Source organism: Drosophila novamexicana, unplaced genomic scaffold, assembly GCF_003285875.2.
Source record: "Drosophila novamexicana strain 15010-1031.04,08,12 unplaced genomic scaffold, DnovRS2.1 tig00000108-arrow-pilon, whole genome shotgun sequence".
Lineage (NCBI taxonomy): Eukaryota > Metazoa > Arthropoda > Insecta > Diptera > Drosophilidae > Drosophila > Drosophila novamexicana.
In genome coordinates this window covers 2500913-2524250 of record NW_020824772.1, presented here as the reverse complement: position 1 = coordinate 2524250, position 23338 = coordinate 2500913, and the positions used below count along the sequence as shown (strand labels likewise).

Sequence of the window (23338 nt, the reverse complement as noted above, 5' to 3'; positions counted from 1 at the left end):
GATTAATGTGGCATTCAAATCTCGACACCGATTTTTTGGTCGAAATTCATGTCCAAATCTTACCCCAAGATTCGTATATAGACATGGGTCAAAAATTACCACCCCCATAACTCGGTCAAATCTCATCCGATTTTCACGAAGTTTGGCGTTTTCTTCATGGCTTTCCCTCTAGATTAATCTGGCATTCAAATCGGAACACCGATTTTTTAGTCGAAATGCATGTCCAAATCTTACCCCAAGATTCGTATATAGACATGGATCAAAAATTACCACCCCCCATAACTCGGTCGAATCTCATCCGATTTACTCGAAGTTTGGCTTTTTCTTCATGGCTTTACCTCTAGATTAATCTGGCATTCAAATCTGAACACCGATTTTTTCGTCGAAATTCATGTCCAAATCTTACCCCAAGATTCGTATATAGACATGGGTCAAAAATTACCACCCCCATAACTCGGTCAAATCTCATCCGATTTTCACGAAGTTTGGCTTTTTCTTCATGGTTTTTCCACTAGATTAATCTGGCATTCAAATCTGAACACCGATTTTTTAGTCGAAATGCATGTCCAAATCTTACCCCAAGATTCGTATATAGACATGGGTCAAAATTTACCACCCCCATAACTCGGCCAAATCTCATCCGATTTTAACGAAGTTTGGCGTTTTCTTCATGGCTAGATTAATCTGGCATTCAAATCTGAACACCGATTTTTTAGTCGAAATTCATGTCCAAATCTTACCCCAAGATTCGTATATAGACATGGGTCAAAAATTACCACCCCCATAACTCGGTCAAATCTCATCCGATTTTCACGAAGTTTGGCTTTTTCTTCATGGTTTTCCCTCTTGATTAATGTGGCATTCAAATCTCGACACCGATTTTTTGGTCGAAATTCATGTCCAAATCTTACCCCAAGATTCGTATATAGACATGGGTCAAAAATTACCACCCCCATAACTCGGTCAAATCTCATCCGATTTTCACGAAGTTTGGCTTTTTCTTCATGGTTTTTCCACTAGATTAATCTGGCATTCAAATCTCGACACCGATTTCTGGTCGAAATTCATGTCCAAATCTTACCCCAAGATTCGTATATAGACATGGGTCAAAAATTACCACCCCCATAACTCGGTCAAATCTCATCCGATTTTCACGAAGTTTGGCTTTTTCTTCATGGTTTTCCCTCTAGATTAATCTGGCGTTCAAATCGGAACACCCATTTTTTAGTCGAAATGCATGTCCAAATCTTACCCCAAGATTCGTATATAGACATGGATCAAAAATTACCACCCCCCATAACTCGGTCAAATCTCATCCGATTTTCACGAAGTTTGGCTTTTTCTTCATGGTTTTTCCACTAGATTAATCTGGCATTCAAATCTGAACACCGATTTTTTAGTCGAAATGCATGTCCAAATCTTACCCCAAGATTCGTATATAGACATGGGTCAAAATTTACCACCCCCATAACTCGGCCAAATCTCATCCGATTTTCACGAAGTTTTGCGTTTTCTTCATGGCTTTCCCTCTAGATTAATCTGGCATTCAAATCTGAACACCGATTTTTTAGTCGAAATTCATGTCCAAATCTTACCCCAAGATTCGTATATAGACATGGGTCAAAAATTACCACCCCCATAACTCGGTCAAATCTCATCCGATTTTCACGACGTATGGCTTTTTCTTCATGATTTCCCTCTTGATTAATGTGGCATTCAAATCTCGACACCGATTTTTTGGTCGAAATTCATGTCCAAATCTTACCCCAAGATTCGTATATAGACATGGGTCAAAAATTACCACCCCCATAACTCGGTCAAATCTCATCCGATTTTAACGAAGTTTGGCTTTTTCTTCATGGTTTTTCCCCTAGATTAATCTGGCATTCAAATCTGAACACCGATTTTTTCGTCGAAATGTATGTACAAATCTTACCCCAAGATTCGTATATAGACATGGGTCAAAATTTACCACCCCCATAACTCGGCCAAATCTCATCCGATTTTAACGAAGTTTGGCGTTTTCTTCATGGCTAGATTAATCTGGCATTCAAATCTGAACACCGATTTTTTAGTCGAAATTCATGTCCAAATCTTACCCCAAGATTCGTATATAGACATGGGTCAAAAATTACCACCCCCATAACTCGGTCAAATCTCATCCGATTTTCACGAAGTTTGGCTTTTTCTTCATGGTTTTCCCTCTTGATTAATGTGGCATTCAAATCTCGACACCGATTTTTTGGTCGAAATTCATGTCCAAATCTTACCCCAAGATTCGTATATAGACATGGGTCAAAAATTACCACCCCCATAACTCGGTCAAATCTCATCCGATTTTCACGAAGTTTGGCTTTTTCTTCATGGTTTTTCCACTAGATTAATCTGGCATTCAAATCTCGACACCGATTTCTGGTCGAAATTCATGTCCAAATCTTACCCCAAGATTCGTATATAGACATGGGTCAAAAATTACCACCCCCATAACTCGGTCAAATCTCATCCGATTTTCACGAAGTTTGGCTTTTTCTTCATGGTTTTCCCTCTAGATTAATCTGGCGTTCAAATCGGAACACCCATTTTTTAGTCGAAATGCATGTCCAAATCTTACCCCAAGATTCGTATATAGACATGGATCAAAAATTACCACCCCCCATAACTCGGTCAAATCTCATCCGATTTTCACGAAGTTTGGCTTTTTCTTCATGGTTTTTCCACTAGATTAATCTGGCATTCAAATCTGAACACCGATTTTTTAGTCGAAATGCATGTCCAAATCTTACCCCAAGATTCGTATATAGACATGGGTCAAAATTTACCACCCCCATAACTCGGCCAAATCTCATCCGATTTTAACGAAGTTTTGCGTTTTCTTCATGGCTTTCCCTCTAGATTAATCTGGCATTCAAATCTGAACACCGATTTTTTAGTCGAAATTCATGTCCAAATCTTACCCCAAGATTCGTATATAGACATGGGTCAAAAATTACCACCCCCATAACTCGGTCAAATCTCATCCGATTTTCACGAAGTATGGCTTTTTCTTCATGATTTCCCTCTTGATTAATGTGGCATTCAAATCTCGACACCGATTTTTTGGTCGAAATTCATGTCCAAATCTTACCCCAAGATTCGTATATAGACATGGGTCAAAAATTACCACCCCCATAACTCGGTCAAATCTCATCCGATTTTCACGAAGTTTGGCTTTTTCTTCATGGTTTTTCCCCTAGATTAATCTGGCATTCAAATCTGAACACCGATTTTTTCGTCGAAATGCATGTACAAATCTTACCCCAAGATTCGTATATAGACATGGGTCAAAATTTACCACCCTCATAACTCGGCCAAATCTCATCCGATTTTAACGAAGTTTGGCGTTTTCTTCATGGCTTTCCCTCTAGATTAATCTGGCATTCAAATCTGAACACCGATTTTTTAGTCGAAATTCATGTCCAAATCTTACCCCAAGATTCGTAGATAGACATGGGTAAAAAATTACCACCCCCATAACTCGGTCAAATCTCATCCGACTTTCACGAAGTTTGGCTTTTTCTTCATGGTTTTCCCTCTTGATTAATCTGGCATTCAAATCGGAACACCGATTTTTTAGTCGAAGTGCATGTGCAAATCTTACCCCAAGATTCGTATATAGACATGGGTCAAAAATTACCACCCCCATAACTCGGTCAAATCTCATCCGATTTACTCGAAGTTTGGCTTTTTCTTCATGGTTTTCCACCTAGATTAATCTGGCATTCAAATCTCGACACCGATTTTTTGGTCGAAATGCATGTCCAAATCTTACCCCAAGATTCGTATATAGACATGGGTCAAAAATTACCACCCCAAATCTGAACACCGATTTTTTAGTCGAAATTCATGTCCAAATCTTACCCCAAGATTCGTATATAGACATGGGTCAAAAATTACCACCCCCATAACTCGGTCAAATCTCATCCGATTTTCACGAAGTTTGGCTTTTTCTTCATGGTTTTCCCTCTTGATTAATGTGGCATTCAAATCTCGACACCGATTTTTTGGTCGAAATTCATGTCCAAATCTTACCCCAAGATTCGTATATAGACATGGGTCAAAAATTACCACCCCCATAACTCGGTCAAATCTCATCCGATTTTCACGAAGTTAGGCTTTTTCTTCATGGTTTTTCCACTAGATTAATCTGGCATTCAAATCTCGACACCGATTTCTGGTCGAAATTCATGTCCAAATCTTACCCCAAGATTCGTATATAGACATGGGTCAAAAATTACCACCCCCATAACTCGGTCAAATCTCATCAGATTTTCACGAAGTTTGGCTTTTTCTTCATGGTTTTCCCTCTTGATTAATGTGGCATTCAAATCTCGACACCGATTTTTTGGTCGAAATTCATGTCCAAATCTTACCCCAAGATTCGTATATAGACATGGGTCAAAAATTACCACCCCCATAACTCGGTCAAATCTCATCCGATTTTCACGAAGTTTGGCTTTTTCTTCATGGTTTTCCCTCTTGATTAATGTGGCATTCAAATCTCGACACCGATTTTTTGGTCGAAATTCATGTCCAAATCTTACCCCAAGATTCGTATATAGACATGGGTCAAAAATTACCACCCCCATAACTCGGTCAAATCTCATCCGATTTTCACGAAGTTTGGCTTTTTCTTCATGGTTTTCCCTCTAGATTAATCTGGCGTTCAAATCGGAACACCCATTTTTTAGTCGAAATGCATGTCCAAATCTTACCCCAAGATTCGTATATAGACATGGGTCAAAATTTACCACCCCCATAACTCGGCCAAATCTCATCCGATTTTAACGAAGTTTGGCGTTTTCTTCATGGCTTTCCCTCTAGATTAATCTGGCATTCAAATCTGAACACCGATTTTTTAGTCGAAATTCATGTCCAAATCTTACCCCAAGATTCGTATATAGACATGGGTAAAAAATTACCACCCCCATAACTCGGTCAAATCTCATCCGACTTTCACGAAGTTTGGCTTTTTCTTCATGGTTTTCCCTCTTGATTAATCTGGCATTCAAATCGGAACACCGATTTTTTAGTCGAAATGCATGTCCAAATCTTACCCCAAGATTCGTATATAGACATGGGTCAAAAATTACCACCCCCATAACTCGGTCAAATCTCATCCGATTTACTCGAAGTTTGGCTTTTTCTTCATGGTTTTCCACCTAGATTAATCTGGCATTCAAATCTCGACACCGATTTTTTGGTCGAAATGCATGTCCAAATCTTACCCCAAGATTCGTATATAGACATGGGTCAAAAATTACCACCCCCATAACTCGGTCAAATCTCATCCGATTTTCACGAAGTTTGGCTTTTTCTTCATGGTTTTCCCTCTAGATTAATCTGGCATTCAAATCGGAGCACCGATTTTTTAGTCGAAATGCATGTCCAAATCTTACCCCAAGATTCGTATATAGACATGGGTCAAAAATTACCACCCCCATAACTCGGTCAAATCTCATCCGATTTACTCGAAGTTTGTCTTTTTCTTCATGGTTTTCCCTCTAGATTAATCTGGCATTCAAATCTCGACACCGATTTTTTGGTCGAAATTCATGTCCAAATCTTACCCCAAGATTCGTAAATAGACATGGGTCAAAAATTACCACCCCCATAACTCGGTCAAATCTCATCCGATTTTCACGAAGTTTGGCTTTTTCTTCATGGTTTTCCCTCTAGATTAATCTGGCATTCAAATCTGAACATCGATTTTTAGTCGAAATTCAAGTCCAAATCTTACCCCAAGATTCGTATATAGACATGGGTATATCTCGGTCAAATCAAAGTTTGGATTTTTATACCCTGAACCCATTAAAAATGGGTATAAGGGTATATTGTATTTGTGCGAAAGCCAAATGTATGTAACAGGCAGAAGGAAGCAACTCCGACCCCATAAAGTATATATATTCTTGATCAGCATAAATAGCTGAGTCGATCTAGCCATGTCCGTCTGTCTGTCCGTCCGTCCGTATGTATGAACGCAAGGATCTCAGAACCTATAAGAGCTAGAGACTAGCTAGAGCTTGAAATTTTAGATGTAGATGCTCCTAGCTCCCGCGCAGATCGAGTTTTTTTCCGATAATCGATAACTTACTCCGTTTACAAGCAATCGATAAAAATCGATATCGATATCCTGTTTTTTGGGCAATTTTGGTAAATAATAAGAACTAGAGTCACCAAACTTGACATATAGCTTCTAAAATAGAATATATATATGCATTTGATGTTGGAAGAAGAGGGATCAGGGTATCCCCTAGTCGGGAGCTCCCGACTAGAACCTCTTGTTTGTTTTGGTCTTGCTGGCCAATATTTTGAGCCCTTTTCTTGGAGTTTTCTTCACTGTTTTTTTATTGAAATTCAATTTGCTAGAGTGTCGTTTCGTTTTTGTTCTCCTCTTTTTTCTTGCCCTGTCAATGTTAATGCAATATGTATATAGTATGTATATATGTATATGATATCAACTCTTAAATTTATTACCTCATGAACGCCACAAGTTCTGCTTTGTCTAGGCCCTGCTTATAGTTAACCCTTTCATACAATTTCAAGCGAATTGACCAATATGATTGTTTTCATTTTTGCTTCGGCCTTGGCTTGTGGTTACACATTTTGTGATCGCCCATGGGCGCTGCCCGAGCTGTGATTGCATTGCAATTGAATTTGTGAGTGGTTTGTAGCAGAACCATTTATTCTCTCTTCTTTTATTTATTTATTTATTTTTTTTTTGAAGAGCAGATTTATATTCACAGCTAATCTTGGCACGGAAATGATTTCAAAGCCAAAAGGTGGTCATGAGTTGATAGCATCAGTTGGTTCGTTTCACTCGCTTTCATTTGCTCTGCAAGGCTCAATTGCATGTTTCTATAGGATACACAGGCAAACACACACACACGCAAACATCATCAGGATGCACAGATGCTTGTATAAGTATTGTCACGCTTCTACGAAACTCTCATTTATCAATTTAGTTGACAGTCGATTTCTTTTCAATTCGAGGGAAAAAACCACTTCAATCGGATTTTTGTTCAGTTGAGTCGGGAGGGGGTCAACCTGTGTGGCCAAATCAAAAAGCCAACGAAATCAAACAGATTCTGTTGTTGTTCCTGTTCGTTTCCTGTTGTAGCATGTGCAATAAAGTACAAAAATAGACAAATGGAAAGATAGCCAGGAGCATCAATGTGATAGATGGAAAGGGAGAGAGTGTGGTTGAGTGAAATTACCATATTCCAGTCAAATCCCAATCACAATGCTGTCCACTAGACGCGTTGCAATCAAAATCGGGCAATCTGAATGATGTTCTTGGAGGAGAAACGCAATTTGGTGCTGAAAGTAATTGAAAAAGGGTGAACAAAACGTTATCTTGGAATTGTAAGAATGCCTTACCTATAAGTATATTTTTAATATTCAAACTACCACGTTTATTATGCTTCGACTTTATTTACACTAAAATAAGTCGGATAACCAACTGAGTTTATCTATTTATACAGAATGAGGCTTTAATAAATAAATAAATAGGCAAGGCGACTAAATAGGATTTTATAGTTTTTATATTTCCTTACGAATAAAAACTTTATACAGTTGAAACATGTATTATAAATAAACAGTTTTTAAGATTTTTTTCCGCGCGATATAATCTCGCCAAGATCAACGGTGGAGGTTTGTCATAAGCATATAATATAAATTTATATAATTATTTGTTGAACCATTCAATTATTAGAGAGATCTCTTTAAACGATTTTAAATCGAATTGGATAAAATCTTTTTCGATTTATCCAGTCTTGATTTAGTTTTCAATTATATTTTTTATTATATAACGTTTATGGAGCACATACAGTAAATAATTCAGTATAGAGACGCCTGTGCATCCATCCGCGCACTGAGGGTCATTTAGCATTTGTCAAAGGCTTCACTTAGAGCACAGTTTGAGCTGGCCTAAAGTCAATGGCAGTTGATAAGAAAAGCGAACTCGATAGATGGCGAAACAAGAGCAACAATTAATTTTGCCTTTGATCGGCTGATGGACGATGCTTGTATGGCAACGGCTCCATTTGGCTGACATTTCGTTTTGTGATGGCGGAGGAAGGGGGTAGAGCGAGTGGCGGTTTGTTGTGCGCAGTTGACGCGTTGGCGCGGCACTTGTCAGAGTTTTTGTGCATATGTCTAACACAGGCTGGGACTCACTTGGTTTTACTTGTGCACTTGCAGGCGCCTGTTATGAAGAGAATGGCGCGACCTATGGCCTGGGCAACTTCAATTCGCATTTGCGTTTCAATCAGAGCGGGTCGCCGTATTTGCTGTACGAGGATGGCGTTAACTGCGGGAACGGCAGCCGGCGCTGGTCCACAAAAATCGAATTTGTTTGTGCAAACAATGCAACGAAGGACAATGGAACCGGCGCCAGCATCGATGCTGTACAAATAATTGAGGACTCCAATTGTCAGTTGTTAATTCAATACCAGACTCAGCACGCCTGCCAACAGCAGATTAGATGCAAAGTTAAGGTCTATGTAGAGCACTCGGAGGATGGCACCGGTAGCGGTGGCGAAGAAGTGGTCGACCTAACCCCCTTGATTAACGCCAATGAGAATTATGAGGCTCGGGTCGAGCTGCCGGCCAAGCAGCAGCAGCACTTGCCCAAAAACACGAAGGTGAGTGCCGACCGCTGATTTCCCATAGGTGCAGCTGCTATCTAACTAGTTGCCTTTTCCCTTTGTCTTTACAGTTCTTTTTGAATGTGTGCCGTCCATTAGTGCCGAAATACCAATTAGGCTGCGCCGGCGGTTCAGGTGCCTGCATGGCCAAAATGTCGGCAGCTGGTGCGCCCGAGGAGGAGCAGGTAAGTACCATCCAAAGCGGCTTATAAGCTTAAGGCTCAGCTCGAGCGTATGTGTTGCTGTTCGTGAGTGTGCGTGTGTATGCGCGCTGTACTTTGTTCGTAATTGGCGCCAATTTCGGTTGAATATTTTTGCGACTCATAAGCACATTAGTTCATGCTAAATGCTTCAATTTGCACATTAAGCCGTTTGGCCAAATGCCCAAAAAATTTGTGTCGCCATTCATGCATTAAATATGCAGCAAATCCAATTGCTAAGCCAGACTACGCCCTACGGTTGCCGACAGCCGCTCTTTACTCAGTGGCCACTAGGCACCAGTGAGTGACCAGTGGATTTGGTTACTTCATTAAGCGGCGCAACCGACTCCGTCGCCGCCCGCCTGCCGTTGACAGCTATTGGAGCTGACTGAGGCCAGTGCCTAAAAATTGCCTAATGCCACAAATTGTAAGCACGCCCATTTGCCCATTTTCCAACTGAGTCCCTCCTCTCTCCCTTTCACCCTGTGTGTGTTTGGGTGTGTGTGTGCTTGGGTGTCCTGCTGGCCTGCGCTTAAATAAGTACTTAAGCCCACAAAAGTATGCAATGAAATTCGCTTGAAATGAGATTTCAGATCAGGCTACAAATTGCTCGCCAACATTGTCGGGCTTTTGTGCTACACAGATGTCTGAATGTGCTGAAAATTTGTGCTGCAATTTGCTTCCCAGATTTAGTTAGATCTCTTACGATATCAAGATTATCAATAGATATGCATACGCATGCATGTGTTTAGCTCTGAATTATTGTCTCTCTGTTTACTGATTAATAGTTTTTAGTGTAATTAAATAATTCCATTCAATTTTATGCACGTTGAATTCCTCAAAACTTAATTTTCTCGTGTATCCATGTGCATTCTTTATAAATATGTCCATATACCAACCTTTAATTCTATAAAAAGTACATATATTTTAAAAAACGCCAGCCATTTTAACATACTCTTTAGACCTGAATCCTAAGGCTAAAACCTCAAAACTGTCGGCTATTTCATCGATTAATTTTTGGGCCACTTGCTTTTGGATCGCAAAGTTGAGATTCTCTCATGCAATAATTATATGAATTATATTGCGCTGTCTGAGCGAGCCAATCATTGCCAGCGACATGGAATGCGTGCCGTATGCCACAGGCAATGCCCGCAATTCTCCCCCCAAAAACATAATTTTTATCACATGCCTGAGGCAAAAACATTGTTCAAGTTGTTAAAAAAAATAAGCACGTACGCGCTGCAAATGACGGGGCCCGGTTGTCGGGGATAGGGGTGTCGGTGCGGCTGCGTGGCTCGCGAAATTTGTGAACGTAACATAGCAGAAAGCAACGGAACGGAACGGAACGGAAGGATATGGCAAAATGCGGCTATGGCGTTGACGCTGGTGTAAAAATATGTGCACACACAGCCATACATATATGTATACATACAAATAAATATATGCATATAAAACTGTAAAAACAGCTTTTAGCGGCCAACAGCCATCACAGTGGTTGGATGCGCCCTTGCGCCATACACAAACCGTTCTCCGGCTTGGAGTTGTGCGCTGCATGGGGAAACGTGTGTGCCCCATGCGACGTGCTGTGCAGAACATTTCCGGCTGTTCGTGGGGGTTGTGTGTGAGAGTGGAGAGATTGACTGCGGCGGGGTGGGGTTGACTGTTGTCGATTGGGGCAAAGTGCCGTCGGTTTTGTTTGCATGCCACTGGCCTAGAAATAACGTAGCCATGGTTATATATTTTTCTAAAATTTATATTGCTTTATTTGCACAGCAGGCACACATTCGCATACGCAGCAAGTCGCTGGGAGTCGCTGGGAGTGGCTGCTGCTGTTGACATTTGCGCCACGTTTTGCATTCTGAAAATGTTCCGTTTTCAGCGGCATTTCGTGTGCGGAAACGGAAATGTGCTGCTAGCTGGTGACGCGCACTTGAACGGGCAACTCTTTACTTCAAGCAACCAAACACCAAACCCTTTCAAGCACCCGGCCACCCACACTCATTGACAGTTGTCAAATGTCGAAAGTCGTTTGGCCTCTGATGTTGCTGGTGCTTCTTCTTCATTGGATTTGCACTCCGGCATTTGCAGATATTTTAATGTGCTGCCAGTTGCACATCCTAAGCCATATCCTTGAGACCCATTGACTTGGCACATTTGATTTTCTAACTGTCACTGCGTTCGAATCGCTGTGCTATGCGCTACTGCTTCTGCTGCTTCTTCTGCTGCAGCTCATTGTCATGCAGCGTCTTCAGCGAACGCTGCAAATTTGGCCGTGGCATGTGTCTTGCATTGCCAAGTTGCATGCAACCTGTTAATGGGCAATGCACAAAAAAAAAAATAGCCGAAGTCGAACTATGTTTGGAACTTGTAGAATTTGCTCAGCAAATACTGAAATACCTTTAAGCTAGTCAAACATTTTTGGCTAAATTTAGCAGACATTGTTTTGTTGTTTCGGCCGAAGCAAATTATGCTGCTGTCCATTGTGTAGCACACACAAGCAGGAATACAATTCTGGGCGTCTTTTTGGCTAGCCATGTCTTTGGTCTGCGTGTCGCCACAGGACATTTGATGCTAATGCTTCACGCTCGCCATGTCCTCTGCCAGTTCAGCTCAGTTACGAGTTCTCAGCTCTCCAAACGCTGAACTTGCACAAATCTTTATTGCTTTTGAGCTGAAGCTTTTACTTTTCTTTTATTTTTATTTATTTTTTTTTTTGTTTTCAACTCAATGAAGTTTTAGCAGCAAATACACAACGGGCCACTTCTGTTCTACTCTATACCCTGCTCAGCATGAAGCACTTAAGTTTGATCAGCTAACTGGGCAGCAATTAAGTGTGCAAAAAGTCATTGGAAATTGTTGAGACAGCACATTTCGGATTTAGAAGCACTCTGCTGCTGCTGTTTGATTTCGTGCTCAAATACTTTTCTATCTATTGCTTATATCATTTTTTGTTGTTGTCCTGTGCTTTCAATTAGAGTGCAATCGAAATGCGACGACACACACATGACTTGAAGTTTTCATTTAGTTCTGTGCGGAGCTGATTTTCCACAGCAACGACTTGACTTTGCTTTCTTGCTAGTTGTTCATACTTGTAATACCTTCTTGTCGTTGAAAATCGGTAAGGGTATTCTAGTTTTGAGTGAATGTAGGTAAAGGGGCATAACCATTCTACCTCCAGGATATCAAAGAATATTTAACTATTAGGATACCGCTCCTTTTATCCCGATTTGTTATTTTTTGTAGATATAACGGTGAGCTTTGATTTGCAAACTCTTTTGTATGTCCCTCTGAAACCTGAAAATAAGAAAGATTGTAATATTGACCCGAGTTTTTGAAAAATTGTATGTGAAATATGAATGCTTGCAAAGGCTGCTGGGTAAAAGGGTAGCTATTAGTCTAGCAACGCTAAATAAAGAGCTCTTGTTTTTGCTTAGTATGTTTTCTGTTTTTATTGATGTTTTTTTTTTTTTTGAATAGATCTTTATTTTACAACTTATTTATTTGGTATCTGCAAACAATTAAGCTGGCTTTACTTATTATTTGTTTTTTTTTTTTTTTTGGTCCGGTCAATGCTTTCCCTTTTCCGGTTTTTCTTTGTTGAGCGAAAAGTTTACGAAACTTGAAAGAAAATATAAACAAGCGGCCAGGGAACATAGACAAACAGCACTCGTTCGCTTGTACCAATACGATAAGAAAGTTTTTCAATAAATTTCGAAACAGCAAGTTCCTCAAAACTTGCCGTCTACAGCTAAGCTGATAAGCTGGCGCCAGCTCATCATGTATATATATTTTATATACATATTTTATATATATATAAATATATATGCTATATGTATAAAACTAACCTACTACCAAACTATATCTAATGCTAATGAGCATTGCCTGTTGAAGGACATTCCTAAATGCTGCTGCTGTCAGCTGGTTGTTTGCTGATGCCGCATTAGTTCAGATTTTGAGTTTTCAATGGATTTTCAATGGGCAGGAGCAGAGAGCGCACGAAGGATAGGGCACAAGCAAAAAACTGGCAGCTAGCGTAACGGTTAGCAATAAATAATAGAGCAAACTGCTTAAACCTTGCCTGAGCTGCATACGAAATGAGTTTGTGCCGTCTGCCCGCCAGTGGCTAATACGTTTAAGATGAGACGACAACATGTGCAACGTTTGCCACCATCGACAACGCTGACCCGGGGCATAAATCTTGTGCCACTCGAGCGGCAGCCATTGCCCTGGCTGCTGCCATGGTGCTGCAACTGCTCCACTTTGGACATTAAGCGCACGTCGCCAGTTGAATGCCCCGACTGGCTAGCTGGCTGCCTCGTTGACTGTCTGCTGCTGACACTGTTTAAGCTGCCTGCTTGCCAGCAACAGAAGGGTGCACAATGGGGTTTGGGTTTTGGAGTTGGCGCGTGCTGCTTGCTTTGCTAGTGTGGGCGCTGCCAACGCCTGTTGCAATCGCAGCGTCATTGAACAGGCGACAAAAAGGTCGATTATTGAGCAATTTGCACAGCTAATGCCTTGCTAAGGACATTGCATCCTGCTCCTCTCAGCTTAAGCAGGCATTGCAAGTGTTGTTATTACACCGCAAACAATTTACTTGTGAGTCGTGCCACAATTTAGATTTTGCGGCTCTTATTTGTTTTATAATAAAACATTTGTTTATTGTTATTTGATATCTCTATGCGTGACTTTTAAACCCTTTGACCTGGCCGCTATCAACAATTTACCAGCTGATATAGCTTTTGTCGGCGGCCCCACTGATATCTGGAAAATGCCATCCATTAAGTTGTCGTTTGTGCTGCATTGACTGTCCCAGGGTTACTGGCTGCCAGGGGCCATAACGTTTTGTCCATCCGTTTGGCTGCTTATCGTTTCATCGTGACATTGTCCACATCGATATATGGGGCCACTCAAACGCATGTCCTATAGGAAAAACAACAAATGCTCTGGCCTTGGACAGCGGGCAATGGCAAAGGCAAACGCGAAGAACGTAAACGTGGCTCTGATAGAGATTTCTAGTTATTTGCGGCAATCTCTGCTATAAAGTCGGACATGTGTTTGGCCACACGCTGCATCGATGAGTAGACATGGACATGCACAGCAATCAACTGACATACCTGTTTAAAGTCTTTTGCTCATAACTCTCTGGTCTTTACCTATCAACATATTTGTCTTCTGATTGCAGAGTCTTGGTTTTCCACTGGTTAGCATGTCGGCCATCAACCGCACCACCGCTGAGCTGCTCTACGTGAAAGGTGATCCCTGCCCCACCGACAAGGCCATTCAACTGTCCACACGCGTTCACTTCAGGTGCAACATGCGCGCGGGTCGCGTAAGTATCGAGATGATGTGACGGCATTTGCGGCAGTTGTGTTAATGGCTTATGATTGTTTTTATTATTGCAGGGTCAGCCGGTGTTGACTTTCATTGATGACTGCAACTATCACTTTGACTGGGACACGAGTGTTATTTGTCCGTCGCATGACTGCAGCTTCAGTGCGGACACATGTGAGATTGTGCAGGATGAGCTGAACATGCGTTACAATGTTAGGAATGCCTCCTTTACAAAGGGCGGCAAGATTGAGGTGAGTTTGAGGTCAACTGCCTGATATGCTGTGATACTAAGCTAACTCTTACTTAGATCGACTACAACAAAAGTAAACTGGAGGTGAACATATGCGGATTGGATCGCAAGGCCAACACGGACTACTCGCAGGATTTGGTGAACTTGTTCTTCACACACGACCTGCCCGGCTGCGGCAAGGAGGGTGAGTCTAGCTTATAGGCTAATTCGATTAGTGTTTCTTGTTCTTATTGAAGAGTTGCTGCTTGTCGCTTGTCGTTTCCGCTTCCGTTTCCGTGTCCGCTTGTACTTCCGCTGGAGCAACACGCGCATTTCCGCACGCCATTTTGTTGGCCACTCTTTTTTTCGCAATTGCAGCTGCTGCTGCTGCTTTGAGCTCCTTTTGGATAATGACAAAATCGCATTAGAATTGGCGCTCAGCCCAATGCACTTCCGTTTTCCTTATCTGTGAACCCTTACGCCCCATAACCCTTCTTCTACACACTCGACACATACACACACGCTACGTCAAGCGCTTTTCACAATTTTTTCGTTGCCTGCTTTTGGGCGCCATTGCAGCGAATGCGACACTTTTTCGCGCTGCGCTTGTCGCCATTTTGTTTTTTGTTTTGCGTGTCTTCTTTTTTGCTGTTATCTAACAGCCTTTTATGTCCTGCAGCCGACAAAAACGCAAAGTACTTGAAATTATCAGAATAGGCGGAAAAAAACTTTAGGACTAAAAAAAAAACAAAAAAAAAAAAAGAACAAAAAATTAAATTGTCGACGAGATAATGTGGTTAAATAATCTTCGTGCAAGTCCGAGCACTTTTATACCCTGTAAAAATAACGTGAATGGTAAAAAGGTTATAATTCTATATAGTTTATAAATTTATGTTTGCTAAGCATCAAAAATAACGTTGACCTAGGAAACTTTTTCTATTTATGGGCTCGTCATGTAGTCCATAGTTGGCTGAATGTTCCCAGCAATCACATAGAATGTAAAATATAGGTGAAGGTTTTCGTATATCAAAAAGCAGAACAATGGATATTAAGTATTGATGTATATCTCTTCGCTCGTTAAGTGAGAGCTTTGATTTCAGACGAGCCTTAAACGCGAGTAGAGGGTATCCCCCAGTCCAGTATATTCCAATAGACCAATATTTTTTCATGCTTTCATTTTTTTATGTGTCTGCCTTTGCTGCTGCATTCAAGCCATGAATATTTAAAGGCCCACACACAAAATATTTCAGACTTTTGTCGAGTGTTTTGTGCATGGTCATGATTTTTATTGGCACTAGCGTGTGAGACTTAAAAATAGAACTTTACTATTAAATAAAACTTTTTGTTTGTTATGGCAACGGGCAATAAAACTGACAATTTAATTATGACCACGTTCCCGCAGTCAGCTGAAAGCCCAACACAATGAATACAACTAAGTATTATAAAACTCTTTTTGTCGACCCATTTCGGGTGCGCGTGTGTGTGTGTGTGTGTGTGTGTGTGTGTGTGTGTGTGTGTGTGTGTGTGTGTGTGGGTGGGTGTGTGGTTGACAATCTGTAAGCGATCAGACAATTTTAATATGTTCACCGACATGCACAACACAAATGCAAGCAGCTAAAGGGGGCTGAAGAGGAGCTGCTGCCTGGTTGACTGTATGTCTGAGCCGAAATCCCAAAACAGTTGGGCTCCCCTTGCGTCCCACAGAGTTGCTGGTGTGCATATTTTGCCTGACACACATCCACACACACTCATCCACACCCACACACCCACTGGCTAACGCACCCACAAACATTGGACATGCTGTGCATTTGAACGACAGCAGCAGCCACAAATTCTAACCCTCTGTTTCCCTGCGCCTCGCCTCCCTTGCCACTCATATCATGCGGCTTTTGTTGTCGTCTCCAGTGATAATTATTTTTGGCTTTTATGTGATAACTTTGCAGCACAGAGCAGCCCCAAACCAAGCCGTAGTTCTCGCTCTATGACCAGGCATTTGGAATATGATAAGGATTCATTTAAGCAATGTTGTTGTTGTCCTTGTTCGTGCTATACCCCAGTTGAGTGTGTTGTGTTGTGTTGCGTTGTTTGTCGGTCAATTAAAATAAAATGCCGCTTTGTTTTAGTACGGGTTTGTCTGGTTTTCATCACTTTTTATTAGGGTCAAGTTTGTGTTTGGGGTCTCCGTTTTTTTTTTCATATTTATTTTTGTTTCTTCGTTTCAACTAATTAAAACCTTTAAAATGTGTTCTGTTTACTTTTATCGCAGGCAAGATGAATGTCCAGATGCGTTTTATTTGCAGCAACCAAACTGAGAGTTCCAGCAGCATTACCAACGTAAGTACCTAACTTGTTGAAACAAAAGTTAAATCTGAATAAAAAATGACTTAATTAGAACTCGTTACTGAGCTGTGTAAAGATCCAGATTTACAGCTTCTACATTTGTGCTAAGTGCTCTCTTAAATAATTGTGATAATAACTTTGGATACATGAGCATTTTTTGGTTTAACTTGATCAGTTTTAAACTTAGAGTGCAATTTTTTTAAACCAACTTTATTATTTTCCTTGTGCAATAAAATTTTTTTGTAGATAGATTGATTTGACATTTAAGTTCGATATACTCAAATAATATTTCCTTTTATATATAAGGTTTAAGCATTTGGGATTCCAACATTTAGGTTTGCTTTTGAAAGCGGACATGAGAAAACACAAATAACTTACTTAATTTCGGAAATGTCATGCTAAATACTTGGCAAATTCCAAGACAAGTGGATAAGAGCCGCAGGAACCTTTCTTGCGAAAAGTGTGGCATACATTTGTGCGCTAAAGGGAGAGCACATTAAATTGACATGGAAGACGCAACAAGCCGAAAAGCCCAAAGTGGATTTAACACACATTTTTGCATGTATGTGCAGTCCATGGCCTGCTGCTAGCTGCGCCAACAGGCAGCAAGTTTCTTCGACAAAGTCTGGCCAGGAGCTGTGCGCGGCTGCTTCAAAGTAAAAATTTATAAGAAATATGCAGAAAAAGACCGCACAACGTGGCACAACTGGGCGAAAAACAATGTGGCAGGTGTCCTTTGTTCTGCTTACCACTTGGCAAATCCGTTTTGCCAGCCATTCCGAATTGTTGTTGTTGTCGCCGTTGTTGCCTTAGCTGTTGCTGCTGTTTTTCAGCAAGAATGTTGCCTACCAACCTGTGCAGCCTTTGGGCTTGCCAGCCACCGTTTTTTATACCCTTTTGTACGTCATTGTTATGTTCCATGGAAATATGTAATGCTTAGAAGGCGACATGTCCGGCCCATTACGATTGTATATTGTCTTGATCGGTATTAACAGTCGATATTATAGCCAGGAAGCGCTTCTTTCTAGTCTCTCAGTTTAAAAGCATTTGTCATGAAACTGCATAGGACTGTTGTTTCATTTGATAAGGTAAACATATCGAAAACAGCCATATCGGATTACTATATTATGTAGCTAGCATTTAAGAACGAACGGTCGGTTGTCGCCAGAAAAACATTTAAGGTTTTTAAATATCACAACCGAAATTGGCAATTACGAGCTCTACCATGCTTCTCCCAAATTAGCTCCTGTAGCTCCTCCTCCTTTCTGTATTATATAGCTTCATAACAAGAAACGCTCGAAAAGTAAGTGTTGGTCAATACTTATGTTTTGTTTAATAATATATATGTCCGCAAGAGTATTTAATCCTCAGTGTGCGAAAGATAGGGTTTTTTAGTGCTTGTTTGGTGTCTGTTGCTTTTGCATAGAAGGTGTTGTTGTTGTTGCTGTTGTTGTTGCTGCTGCTTTTAGCCGCCAGGCGTGCTATTGTTTTGACCCAAGCCTTTGTTGTGCTTAACAATCGCAGCTCAAAATGCACGTGCCTGACTTGCTACAGCTTCAGCATGTTGCCCCTTTCTTAGGGTCTTGGCCCTTGCCACAGATCGCAGTTGCAGCAGCGGCTTTCAGCTCTAGTTTCTCTCGGAGCCATTGTTTGTTAGTTATGTTGCCTTTTGATTACGCCTTTGTGTGCCGTTGACTGGCGTTGACCCTGCGTCAGCTTCATTCCTGAGCTTTGCTGTTGCTTCTTGTTTATCAAATAATTGTCCCTGTCATTGCAGCAGCAGCTGTTGCATATTTTACACCCAAGCATAATGCACGCCTCATAAAATTCAATTATTGTGCGCGTATCTTAATTGAACTTAAGTCTTCTTGTTCAGGCTAGTTATGAACGACTTGCCTATTAAATAAGTTAAATATATTAAATGAGTAAGTAATTCATTTGATAGTTTTCAAATCAATTTGTCATTGAATGTCTATTGAGCCTTTATTTAGCTTTTGCTGCATGTATTGTATTTAACTTATATTTATTTACTGATTTCTACGTTTTAAATTTGTTTATGTATCAAATTGGATGTATCATCATTGGAGTAAAACCAAATATTTATTTTAGGACACCACCAAAGCACTTCAAAACGTTGACTTTCTGCAAAATTTGCTGCATTTTTGTGATTTATTGCTTTTATTTTCACTTTGAGATGTTAATACTTCTTTTGATAATTCCAGATTTAATTTGAGATAATGTGGATGACATATTCTCCAATAAGATTCTAGCTTTTTCAATGTAGACATTCATATATTTTTTGTTCAAAAATGTCACCTGTGAATACCCTAATTAAATGTCGGTTGCTCTTCAACCTTGCGCTGTTGTGTATGCTACAGTTTTGTTTTGTGTTTTCCAATCTATTAATTGATTTTGCTGTTCCTGTACTACTTAGGTATATAGGTATTTGAAGGGGGCGACCGCATGTTGCTGAAAAATTGTCAATTTGCAGCAGCTCGTAATTAGTGGTCTGTCCAGCGCTGGCAACTTTATTGGCCTGTTTCAGGGAAATGCCGAAAATGCAGCAATTAGTGCTTGAGGTTTAATAAACACACGCAAACACACACACACACGATCTCTCCCTCCTTCCTTCTATCTCGCTCTTACACGCACGCTTGCACGCACACACACACACGCGTACGCACATATAAGTGTTGTAGTCCATTACGCACAAATTGCTAGAGGAGACGCCGTCAGCAATTGAAAATATTTGCCTGTATATTTTGTGATAGGCCCTCTCTTTCTCTGTTGTTATTTTTATTTTGTTTTTATTTCTGTTTGCTCTCTATCCTCCCCCCCTCCCTCTCCTTCTCTCTTTGTATTTGCTATGTAAACATGGTAGGGACGCTTTGTTGTTGCTTGTTGCAACACTCGCATGTGGCACAAACCAATTGACCCAAATTTAAACCAGCGCACAAATAGCTGCAAGCGGTTGGCAACCAGAACGCAGTCGCACCGGACTGAGCTGAGGTATGGATCTATTCTGGCCATGGGACATGGATTGGTATTAGGGAACTGCACAGCCCCCTCCCACACACACACACACACACACACACACACACGCACATACACACACACATGCCAGCAGCTGTTGGGAGTGTTTGTCTGATTGCGGTTAATTGCATTACACACTTCGTCGAGGTGTTATTAATTTTATTTCTTTGCCAAGTGCACGTAATGACATTTGGGCTCGCTCCGCTGGGTCTATCCGTCTGTCCCATGTTTGACATACATTTCATGCTCAATTACGTGTGTGCAAACAGGTTGCAACTGCTCGTTAATTCCCATTTGACAATTAAGCAAAAATAAGCCATTTGTGTTCATGCAGATCAAATTGATTTTCTTAACGAATCCCATTTAAAAGCGATGCTTAGCATATTGAATAATAAACTTAATTAAACCGCAAAGTTGTTATAATTAAGTACATTCTACTAAATATAGTTTAGTGCCGTTTCCGGTGTGGCAACGCCAGGCAAGTCGCAACGTCTTGACCTAGACTTGCCAGACCGGCAGAAACCCCTTTACTATTTTTGGTCTACTGCGCTATGAGAAACTAAGTTAAAAAAATATAAGCAAAGCTAAGCAGCTTGTAAAATAATTTCGAATATAAATTGAAATTTATGCAATTCCGAAAGCCCCAAAAAAAAAACTTTTGTCAGCAATTGTACCCAGTTGGTCATTGAGCAATTTTTATCCGTCAGCTCCAAACTGCGGTTGTTTGTTTAACTTTCTATTGTTGTTCAAATTGCGTAGAACACACGCTAAACAGGCATCAACATACACACACGAACACAAACACGGCGACAGTTTTGTTGTTTTTGTTGCTTTTGTTGTCCTTATTTTTGGCCAGCTGGCAAGTGGAACAAAAGGCAAAAGCGGACTTGTCTGCAGAAGCGGGAGCGACGCTGTCGGAAAATTAGCGATTCAATGAAATGGGATTTTAAATGGCTGAAAACTTTTTAATGCGTCTACGGTCGTCCTGCGCGTCGTCCTCGACATGTTTGTAGTTCGTGTCTGGGGCGGCGCCACGGCCGGGTGCGCGACCCGGGACGCCGGCAAAGTTGTGCAACGCGAGTTTTTGCCACTTGCAGTTGCCAGTTGCAGCCGCCGCAAAAGTTTTTAAATTATGCGCACATTTGCAGCGCCTCGTTGCTGTTTCTCCCGCTGCCATGTTCTGGTTCTTGTTGCTCCTGTTGGCCGCGCCGGAAATGGTCTTTGGCCGAAAGTGTTACACGCAGCGTGCAGCCGGACGGATGGCGTGCGACAACGACCCTGTAGATGGAGCTGGGCAGACCGGGTTGGATCGGAGTCCGGACTTGGGGCTGTGGGCGCGCAAACAAGTTGCAAACAGTTGTTGCGCTACAATTTTCAGAGCTTTTGTAAACGGCAATGGGTCGAGCGGGAGCGTGTCGCGGCGCGTCGAGCAATTGCCTTTCGGTTGAAATTTATGTATTTTTCTCCATATCAATTTAGTTATTTATTATTTTTCTTTGCACTTAATGAAGAAAGTTTCTAATTACAAGACTCTCGTTTGCAGGACACACAGTGTAGTTTGCTTTATGTGCAGCGCACCCCGAGCATCTGTTCGTTTCTGGGTCTCAGCGTGCCGCCACAGGATGCCGGAGACCACACCACCACCACGACTACCCCTAGTACAACAACTAGCAGCACCACCACTAGCACGCCGGCGACGGCAACGGGTAAGCCAGCCGAAGCAGCAACAACTGCTGCAACATTCCCAATAGTGGCAGCTGTTTCCAGCCCAACGGCCTCCGTGGGCAGTAAGTGCAGCTAGCCAAGATCCTTTAGCAGCAGTTGACATCATTACATTAACAGGTATCCTGGGCATTATCTTGTCGGTGACATTCTTTGTGGCATGCGTGGGAATGTTTGCCTTCTCGCCGGCGCGAAGGCAGCGCGTGCGTCGACTCTTCCGACGCAGCGGCTCAGCGGTGCGATATTCCAGGGTATAATTTACTAATCAGCAATTGTTTTGCCATTGTCCAACCAATGATTCTATTGCAGGTACATTCGAATGAGGAGGCTAATTTGCTTCTGGAACCGAATGGAGAGTTTACCGAAAGCGATGATGATATGCTACTTTAGAAGGCTACACCGAGTCACGAGGCTGTGGCACGCACTGATTGCTATAGAAAGTTAACCAAGTGACATAGACAAAATTAAAATTAAAAAAAAAAAGACGAGAAATCCCAAAGTGAGGAACGTTCAACACCAAAGACAGAAAACGCAACTGATTGTGAATTAAAAACTGATAGTAGACAAGTAATGAATTGTATTGATGAAAGCTATTATGTACTTACTTATGTACAATACGTCTGGATGACAACGACAAACATACAAACCCAATTTAATGGAACTATTAATGTATATGCCTAAACAATATTATATATTTTATATACCTGCACTTCAAATATGTAAAGGCAAAACCCCAATAAGGCCCCGTAGCCACAAACTTTACTATATACATACATATATACATATATGTAGCGAATTGCTAATAGAGAATTGCATGCGACAATTGATTTTTAACTCTTAAAGTATTTTTCCAAGCAACATTACTTTTAGTTATGTGTAAGCAAACCCTTTTGCTGTTTCGAACATCCAACTGCAGGTTTTTATTCGACATCTTAAAATCAACACTGCGGATAAATGTTTGACACCATTTTTTTGTTAGTCGTTTTATTGTATGAGACTGGGCGATGTGTACTTAATTTTTTTTGTTGTATAACGTTTTTACTTTTGTTTTTTAGTTTATTAAGCCGGCTGTAAAATAATTCAATTTAAATAACAACATAAATGTATGTAATTCTATATATACTCTGTATAAAAAGAATTTGAAAAACATAAGCAAAAATAAATATATAAACATATTTTTGACATTGTTTTATGATATTGTACTTGTGGATTAGAGTTATCTGAATGAAGCTCTTCGCTAAGCTTAACTTTCTTGGGTACCACTTTTTCTTAAGCTCCAACGGAATAGACGAATTGTAAATCTTACAAATTTGACGTCCTGAACGGTAAGTAACAAGGTGAAGTAATCACTAAAACTAGGTTTTGGAAACATTGATGAAAAAACAAGTAAGAGGCTCTAGTCGAAAGCTCCCGACTAGGGGATACCCCCAACCCTCTTCTTCCAACATCAAATGCATATATATATTCTATTTTAGAAGATATATGTCAAGTTTGGTGACTCTAGCTCTTATTATTTACCAAAATTGCCCAAAAAACATGATATCGATATCGATTTGTATCGATTGCTTGGAAACGGAGTAAGTTATCGATTATCGGAAGCAAACTCGATCTGCGCAGGCACTAGGAGGACCTACATCTAAAATTTCAGTCTCCAGCTCTTATAGGTTCTGAGATCCTTGCGTTCATACATACGGACGGACGGCCGGACGGACAGACAGACATGGTTAGATCGACTCGGCTATTGATGCTGATCAAGAATATATATACCTTATGGGGTCGGAGAAGCTTCCTTCTGCCTG

General features: G+C 40.9%; 1 protein-coding gene across 3 annotated transcripts in view; it reads left to right on the top strand.

The window, feature by feature from the left end:
- Positions 1–22615, top strand: part of LOC115771785 (cation-independent mannose-6-phosphate receptor) — a 31436-nt gene extending 8821 nt beyond the window's left edge. Inside the window, exons 8-16 of one of the 3 annotated variants that reach the window (XM_030717654.1) lie at positions 8239–8681; positions 8756–8869; positions 14067–14213; positions 14287–14466; positions 14523–14649; positions 16711–16778; positions 21361–21604; positions 21660–21790; positions 21849–22615. In XM_030717654.1, the coding sequence (XP_030573514.1) occupies positions 8239–8681; positions 8756–8869; positions 14067–14213; positions 14287–14466; positions 14523–14649; positions 16711–16778; positions 21361–21604; positions 21660–21790; positions 21849–21929 (1535 nt within the window). In that variant the 3' untranslated portion in view covers positions 21930–22615. Of the gene's footprint in view, positions 1–8238; positions 8682–8755; positions 8870–9846; positions 10282–14066; positions 14214–14286; positions 14467–14522; positions 14650–16710; positions 16779–21360; positions 21605–21659; positions 21791–21848 lie in introns of those variants that run through there. The other 2 variants (XM_030717655.1, XM_030717656.1) reach the window with 2 other exon arrangements.
- Positions 22616–23338: the final 723 nt, after the last annotated feature.